General features: G+C 40.6%; 2 protein-coding genes across 2 annotated transcripts in view; one reads left to right on the top strand and one right to left on the bottom strand.

Annotated features, from left to right (window-relative positions):
* Positions 1-7,311, top strand: part of fmn1 (formin 1) — a 19,325-nt gene extending 12,014 nt beyond the window's left edge. Inside the window, 6 exon segments of the mRNA XM_035679042.1 lie at positions 507-627; positions 4,051-4,143; positions 5,431-5,482; positions 6,151-6,300; positions 6,651-6,732; positions 6,933-7,311. Coding sequence (XP_035534935.1) covers positions 507-627; positions 4,051-4,143; positions 5,431-5,482; positions 6,151-6,300; positions 6,651-6,732; positions 6,933-6,977 — 543 coding nt within the window. The 3' untranslated portion in view covers positions 6,978-7,311.
* An 18-nt stretch (positions 7,312-7,329) lies between these two features.
* On the bottom strand, positions 7,330-8,875 carry grem1a (gremlin 1a, DAN family BMP antagonist). The gene is made up of 2 exons (XM_035679041.1): positions 8,770-8,875; positions 7,330-8,581 (listed from the first exon to the last, which is right to left on the bottom strand). Exon 2 carries the CDS (start codon positions 8,567-8,569, stop codon positions 8,018-8,020), a length of 552 nt encoding a protein of 183 aa, XP_035534934.1. The 5' UTR covers positions 8,570-8,581; positions 8,770-8,875; the 3' UTR covers positions 7,330-8,017.
* Between the last annotated feature and the right edge of the window lie 67 nt (positions 8,876-8,942).

Genomic DNA, 8,942 nt, shown 5'->3' with positions numbered 1-8,942 from the left:
CACCTCTAGATGCCACTAAATCTTACACACTGGTAACACAACTGAACCTTGTGACCTAAATGAAGAACTGAATTTGTCATATTTCTAATCTATTACACTTGATAGATGGAGTACTTTTTGTACTGTAGCTTTAAACTTAAGATGTTTGGGGTTCCTACTAGTTTACCATTGAAGAAAGCTGAGGTACTGAAGGATTAGTGATTTAAAAAGCATTTAATATATTATGGCTTTTTAGTCATTGTAACAGTTAAAAAGCATTCCTATGTGTTCCAGCCATTCAGGCCCTCATCAGGGAAAATACCACAGTGTTTAAAAAAAAAATTTAACTGCTACTATGATTAAATTAAATATTAAATCACTGCCCTCTTGAGTGCCTTAGATTTCTTCAACAATGAAAACACAGTAGTGTTGAAACTAAAATGTGTGTTTCCTGCCTCCACAGACACATTTCTACATACATTTCTCAGTCCCTGATTTAACAGAGATGTTTGATTGTATTCCACCAGAACGCTGGCACAGACAAGAGTATTTTCCCACTTCCTGAACCTCAGGACGTCTTCCTGGCAGCACAAGTCAAGTTTGATGACCTCAACAGGGACCTGAGACAGCTCGGACGAGATCTGACAAGTATGTGATTTCACCACTGCAACCTTTCTCTGTTCCAGCTCCTTCTCTCTTGCAACATAAAAACCCCTCTAGAGTGATGACTACTCTTCTCCCCCTCTCGGTTCATGATATTAGATGATTGCACACATTCCCCAACACATGAGCTCCACTCTGAAAAGACAGACGGTGAGCTTCAGCATCCATGTTGACTGGGTGACTGGAATAGTCTCTCCTTGTGGTCATTTTGTTGTGTGTTTTTTGTTTGAAAACCTCAGTCAGTCTGTGTAACTCTATCACTCTGATTCTGAGAGGTTCCCACAGACCAAACCTCGGCTCAGTCTGGCATCGTTTTTCCTCAGACACCCCCCGCCCCCCACAACTCACCACCCTGGTTTCCCATCACTGGCCCCAGCCATTGAGTAACTGTTTATACTTAGGGCTAAAGGCCTGCTTCTTTGACCAAACTTGAGTTAGCTAAAGCCCCAGAACAAAGGATTTCCTCTCGTCTTTCTTATCCTTCTAGCCTGTTCTCTTCTCTCTCTAAGTGTGCCCATATGATGCCATTCAGCATGCCAGCCAGTTAAACCAGACAAGTCACGTTGAGCACAATGCTTACTCTTACATGTATACGATTGTGAGTGAATGCATTGTTGTTATCCCTATGTATACATGTGTTTTTGCCTGTGTTTCAATGTGTGCTCTATGTGCGTGTATTCAGAGACTAGTAGGAGTCTTGCTGCTGATACTGACCTGGCGCCTTTCAGATCCAGCTTCTAATCCTCCTGCCCATCAGATCTCCCATCATTGTGCCTTTGTGCCCCTGTCGCCAGCGCAGGGAGACCATAGCTTCCCACTTATGTAATCTCCAGACCTCCAGTATCTGTAGTGTATCTGCACAGGGCTCTGCAGAGATGCACAGATCCTTAACCTGCTCGGCTGTATCACCTGGGCTCCAGTGTGGCCCCCAGATTTGTGCCAAAGATATCTTTCTTTACCTCTCAACACAGCTTTGTCTTATCGGCCCGTCTACCCAAACCACCGTGCAATCTGGATCGTCGTTGCAGGTTCCTTTTGTTCTGCCTTTTTGAACCGCCCTCATCCCTGTGTTTTCTGTTTGGTTGGTATGAAATGTTTCCCAACACAGTTAAAGGGAGATTAGTTTCTCTTAAGTCATCCATGTTGACTGTTAAGGGAAATGAGAACCAATGAATATATCTCATGCAAAAGACTGCATAGCTTATTCACTGTAAAAAAAAGTTTCTTCCAAATCACTACGTAAAACATATATTCTTCCCTTATCTTTGGTGGTATCTAGCCATGCAGATTTGGTTTTATTTGTCCAGGTTCGGAGATAGTCATCCCTGAGATTTCTTTCTTCAACCCAAGACTGAATACTGAAGAGATCAGTCACCTCGGTGAATTGAATTTCATCTTTGATGCTCTCACAGCAATTAAAAACTAGTTTTAAAAGCTCACCAGGAATATGATGAATGGATAGCAGTTTGAGCCAAACTGAAATATCAATTTCAACATCACCAATTAGATGGATTGTCCTGACATTTTGTACATTCATGGTCTCCAGAGGACCAATTCCACTGACTTTAGTGATGTACTGACTTTTCCTGTAGTGCCACCATGTGGATGTGGTTTGAAGTGAAATGTCTAGACAAAAATTGGATGGATTGTCCTGAAATTTGGTAGAAACGTATATTCTCCTCAGGATGATTTGTAATAACTCTTAACTTTTCCTCTGCATTAAGCCAAAATTACAATTTTTAGACACTTTTAACTCGTGTTTAGTGCTAATTAGCAAACGTTAGCATGCTAACAGGCTAAAATAAGATGGTGGACATGGTAAACATTATGCTTGCTTAGCACTCTTATGTAATGTAGTGTTTGGTTTCCTTGATAGATTTATGTCACTGTATCTGACAGCGCTATTGTTGTGATGAGGTGACTGATCTAAACATATCATCGTCAAAACCTTAAAAACGTTTTTAGAAAGCATTTATCCCTCACTATGAAACCAAATCACTCCTTCAGTGCACCACACTCCTCATCAGCCGGCTCTGTTTATGTGAAGGTCTATAACCCTCTTCAGTCTGAAATAAGCAAACCTCTGTCGAACACAAAAGGCAGACAAAAGAAAGAAAGGCTCGCCACACAATGCAGAGAGAGATACCCGCCTCCACAGTTTACACAAATCCCGAATGAAAACAGTATTCTTTTGTAATCTTATCTGGGAGATGTTGATCGAGCGTCGGGGTTTGGGGGTGGGGGCAGGAGTTCGGCTCCCTCTGCAGCCTCTATTATGACTGGCTCTGCAGACTGGCTCCTCTGATCCACTGATTGGACGCAGAGCAACATGGAGCCACAGGTTGGCAGAGGAAGAGAGAGAGAGAGGGAGTGTGCAGTCGCCATCTCTGGGTGAATCTCAATAAGTGATATCTGAAGAGGAAGAGGCGCTGATAACCTCCTGCTTGGGAACAGGTGGAGCTAGTTTAACCCAGAACTAAATATGTTTCTCATCATCCATCAGGGTGTAGTTATGGGTTATAGCTTCTACAGTCAAGTTTTAAAAAAGAGGGAATTAGATCCAAAAAAAGCTGGACTCAACAACACTGAATGTCTTCACCACACACTAAGGACAACGATGGTTGAAGGAGTGTGCAGTTTAAGGGGGCACTCCGCCAATTGTACACATCAAGTTCAGACATGAGGAGTACTACACAGCTTGTAGAAACATTTGTATATTGTCTTCAGTTGCCCTGGAGGAAAATAACCCTGATGACGTCATAGCGATGTCATCAGGGTTATAACCCCGGGCTTGTTTATAAGGTAAAGCTCCACTCCACTGTGTTTAGAACTAAGTAACAAATGTTAGCATGCTAACACGCTAAAATAAGATACTGAACATATAAAATCTGTTTTTCTAAGTCCCCTTATTTTATAAAAGTGCAATATTAAATGATGTGAGTGCCCCTTTAAGGATTTAAATACCTAGGATTTGATACCTACTGGTATCAAAGTCTAATAAATGAATCATGTCTGACTTCTCAAAGTGCTGCTAAGAGCAAACTTTCCTTATTTTGGTTCAACCCTTGCAGGTTTAAAATTGTCTACTTGTGTGTGAGATTTTTTTCTTGTAATAAACAGGCATGTTTTTTTACTTTTAGCAAGTGACCCAAACTTCACCTACAGACGTGAACTGTTCAGCCACTGGTTGCTATTACTGCTCATGCTTGTAATTACTGCAAACAACCCATGAACATAAATGTATCCAACTTACTGGGTATTACAAAATTTGACCCTTCTATCATTAAGTATGTTTTCTCTTTCCTTTATAGCTAAACTTTATCTTAAACTAAATTTATGAAACATGAAAAGAAAAGTTGAGTGTATTTTCCCCCATTTTCTGAACCATTCTCATGTTTTTTTTTTCAGGATGTGAGAAAGATGTACAGAAGGTTTGCTCTGATTCTCCTGAAGAACACCTGCAGCCATTTAAAGACAAAATGGAGGCTTTTGTTCTCAGTGGTGAGTAGTTACAGACATACAATATATTGGGCACCTGCAAACCTCGAGTGTTACTTTTAGCAAGGCTGTAGTTTGGAAACATGTCAGTAACTACAGATTGGGTTTACTGTGTTTTAAGACCTGAGATGCAATGAAACCTCCTCAAGAGTGATCATCATGTAACAGCTCAGTCTACTTTCAGGAACATGTCAACTCTTCCTCAATTTCTTTCACCGTATGCTGCATATAAAATATTCTATTGTCTTTCTTTGGCTTCATCCTGTTACTGGCCTGAATATCTTTGTCCCTCTTCCTATTTCATAGACTGTCTTTGGTATCTGTGTGTGTTTGTGTGTGTGTGTGAGTGTGTGAGGGAGGGAGATAGGATGGATTCAGAGTAAAGGCTAGACACTCAGATAGGGATCAGGCAGATTTGGCAGTGACTGAGAGACTCCTGCCTGAGACACACAGGCACTGGGAAATATTCATCACACTAACTGAGGCATTCCATGTTGTAAGATTTTCATATTGACCCGTCTCAAGATAAATCACACGAGGTCCTGCATTACAGAAGAGCTTCCCATCCGCCAGTATATGACATGGCATAGATGCATTGTAATTGCTGTTGTTTTGGATATAATCCCTTTTTCTGGCCCTGTGACACATCAAAGCTTCAAAAATAAAGCCCAAATTGTCTCTTTAACAGCAGTGAGAGTGAGCTCCGACCAGGACTAGATCGTATGTCCCTTATATCACTTGTGTTTCATTTGATATTGATACAACATTTCCCTTTTAAAATGCAGGTGGTAAAATGTTCTTAAGACAAGCATCACAGTTGCAGCAACCAAAAGAAACAAAGTTTTATAAGAGAATGTGTCTTTCTTCTAAAAATATGTCACGAATTGGACTAAAGTTGCACCGGAGACTTTCAGATAGATAGCTTAAGTGAGTTGTTTGGCTGGACTATTATCTGGAGGCTAAAGCAAAATCCCACAACATTACAGGGAGACAGGTAGTGTGCCTGTTATTTTGTGATAATGGCATTGCAATTTGAAAGTGGCAGCAAGAATGGCTCCATTGTTGAATAACTGAATGTGTAATTACTGTTTTGAAGAGACCCAAATGGTCGTCTGGCTCCATTTGACATGGCCATCCTCGTACAAGAGATTCTCGTTGTGTTCCTGTTCAAGTATTTATATCAACGGAGTCTCCATAGGGATTATGACTGTTTAAAATGTAATCTGGGTTGTTGGGTTTTTTGTGAAATCGGGATACAACTAAACCGTTTCCTTGTCTGTTTCTTTGCAGCACGAAAAGAACACGCAGACGCTTCCTATCAGTTGATGACTGTACAAAAAAGGTTGGAGGATTAAATTGTGTGTTTCATTTTTATCATACTGGCTTTTATCTGAATTTGGTTGTTAAATTCAGTGTCAACCCAAGCAGCCACACAGCTGTTTGCGGTATGCTCAGATTTGACAAACCACAGCAGGTATAGCATCTATGACTGATCGCGGACATCAGTGTCAAGATTTATGGATCATTTTTTGTGAAGACTCAGGGTGTTGTAGCTATTAATATTTCCACACTTACCAAATATCATGCTTTTCTGAATGTCGTCACAGCCTTCTTCTACCTTCACTTTGCGTGCAGCTATTCAGTGAGCTAAAGATGCCTCCAAAAAAGGTTGAAGACAAGAGCTGGCCTGTAGTTTTTACAAATTCAATAACAGAGATTACATATCAGAAAAAGATGATATTCCATGAATAAGAGTTCGACTGAGGGTATTGAATTAGTAGAGTAACAATAAGTGGATTCACAAAATAATAGACTAACTTAGCTAGCTGTCAAATTAGTTACATTGTCTCTCATAGAAAGTACAGCACTGTCATTAAACACATACATAGAGTCCACAATATGTATGTATCTATGTAACTCTGCGAGTAGTGGTTGCTACTAGCAACTGCATGTTCAACTTAAACCAACTGCTAACGCCTCCATCTTGGTTGATCATGTTTTGCTGTTCAGTTTTCAGGACTTGGCTCTGTACTTTGGACTGAAGCCCAAGACAGGAGAGAAGGAGGTGACCACCGGTCATTTCTTCATGCTCTGGTTTGAGTTTTGTGCCGACTTCAAGGCCAGGTGGAAGAGGGAGAACAAGAACCTCTCCAAAGAGAGGTATCCAAACCAGTCCTGTTCATCTGCATCTGGAAGCACCACTGTGTGTTTATTCAGTCCAAAAAAATGTGTTCAGATCAGAAATAAAAAAAATTGTTTTGTCCTAAACAAAGTATTAATTTCAGATGTTTCTTCTTTGTTTGATTGAAATGAACTTGTATCGACAGTGACTTTATTTTATTTTATATAAATGGCGACAGAAAGAAATGTCTGCCACTAATTTGTGGCTTAAGTGTACTTACACTTGGACCCATTCTTTGGTTGATACATTAACTTTATACAATTAAGAATTACATTTTTAATATACGTGCCAAATATTTAGCATAAAGTTGAACTGGTTGTTTTTGCAGGTTAAAAGAGGCTCAGCTATCAGTGAAGAGGATCACAGGAGAGAAGAAGGTGGAGACCAGAAAGATAAACCCTAACAGTCTGGTAAGATAGCAATACGGTAGAGTTGGTATACTTAAGAGGCAAAAACCACAGCAGCAGACATTCCCTAAACCAGGTTTTGAACATGCAGTGCAGATAAATACACATTCACAAATATGTTCTGTTTTGCTGCTTTGGTTGAATTCAAAGAAAGTTCTCTGCAGTCTTCTCAACTAAGTCTAATGATAATTTGCTCCCAACAGAAAGAGCGACTCCGCCAGAAAGAAGCCAACATGTCTTCATCATAAAAGACTCAGGAGGTATAAAATGCCGCAGTCACAAAACCATCCTCACCAAGCCGGATCAGACTGGATGTCTATAACACAAGATGAACCTTTTCACATTTTTTTTTACAGAGTTGTCTGTTATTCTTACAGCAGCTTATAGCTTTATGTATTATAATGTGCTACGTAAAAATGTATTTAAATTTAAAAGATTGAAAGAATCTTTTGTGCATGTAGGAAATCAGTTTTAGCTGTGTATAGATTCTCATACTGCACTTACATTTTGCTTTGATTCTGACATGTAAAGACTAATCTTTTCAATATTGTTCAACAAATAAAATCACTGATCAGAAAAATATGTGATTTCATAGCTTGGAAACTGTTTTATTTACAAGCAACTTTACAATACATGATACACATATTATACACAGTCATAAAATGAAGTGGCATTTAGCAGTGCAGGTTGTAGAAAAAAAAGTCTATGCTCTTTATAATGAAAGCCTTTAGCTTTACATCCCACACAGTGGAAACAATACAACCATCCCAGTCTTTTGAAGATGTAACCATATACACTTTCTGAAAAGGGACACGTGTTGCACATCCATTAGCCTGCATGTCTGCAACAAATATAACATTATAAATTGTTACACACCAGCCTGACTTAAGCTTAAACGTGGTCTCATTGGCACTCAATGTCACTAAACCCTCACCTTTAAATCCCACCCTCCAAAGTCCCTCTGCAAACAAATCCTTTCAATCTCACATCACACATAAAAACTGACTTTATGGAAGCAATGGCTGATCATTTACAAGATATCTGGACAGTGTGATAATTATTGATTGCAGGTCAGAATATCATCTTAGAATCAACCACTTATGTATGTTGTCTGTCACATTCGTGGCAAACTGTTGATTATCTTCTCTCCATTCTAATGATAAAAAAGGCTCAGGTCACCGTCCCACTCTATTCTGTCCTTTAAGCAAAATACACTTTCCGTTTTTTAATTTTTTTTTGAGCTGCAGCTTTCCTCCAAATTGAAGAGGATATAATCGACCTGGATGTGTTAGTTTTGCGTCTTATCCGTATCTATTGTTGTGCAGCGGCACTGCTTTACGCGCTGGATCCGTTTCTTCCTGGTGCTGGGTGTCTGACCCGGGCAGAAGAGGGTGTAAGTGACGGTGCTGAAGGTTTTAGGTCTGCAGGCAGAGCAGGACTGAAAGACGTCTCCGTCCTGGTAATTATGCCTCGGGATGTAGAAGGAGTTGCACTGTCCGTAGCAAAACCGGTTGATGATAGTGCGGCTCAGGCAGCCCTCCTCTTGGATGGTCTGCTTGAGCGGCTGCGTCTTGCACCAGTCCAGGCGCAGGTACCGACGCTCCGTGACGTGCAGCGCTTCCCGACTGGACTCCAGCACTTCGTCGGTTGAGGTTACCGGCCCAGTCCCGCGGGAAATTAGTCCACTGATGGCTGGTTGTTGGCATCTGTCCGATTCGTGTGGATTGTACTTGTTTGGGTGTGGGAATGCGCCTTGAAAAGTGTCAGCGTCTGTACTCCTCAGCGGGCTGAGCAGCACCGCCAGAACTGCTGCAGAGATCAGCACCGAAGGTGTCTTCATCACTAAAGCTGACTGGTAAAAAAAAAAAAAAACATAAAGTCAGTCTTTGATGGAGAGAATAATATGCAGCTTTTGTAAGGATTTTACGCACAGCTTTTACGCGCGCATTACGCACAAAACCACCAGAGCATATGCATTTTTATTTCACATGATAATTTAAGAGTTAAATTTAACAAACAAAATCAGTAGTTATTAGTTACCTGTTGTTTATTTAAGCTCCTCGCTAGAAAACTTTATCCAGTCAGACAATTTACAGCATGTGTTCCTTCTCCAGGTCCTGTCTCCTCTGTAGTGGCTTTATGAGTGACACACTGAGGGCTTTTCTAAATTGTCTTGAGCTTCAGAGCTTAAGCTGAACACGCCCCCCCCCCCC

The sequence above is a fragment of the Morone saxatilis genome, unplaced genomic scaffold, assembly GCF_004916995.1.
Source record: "Morone saxatilis isolate NCDOM2014 unplaced genomic scaffold, NCSU_SB_2.0 Contig7, whole genome shotgun sequence".
Taxonomy (NCBI): Eukaryota; Metazoa; Chordata; class Actinopteri; family Moronidae; genus Morone; species Morone saxatilis.
The sequence above is the reverse complement of the archived record's forward strand: the minus strand, read 5'-3'. Positions and strand labels throughout refer to the sequence as shown.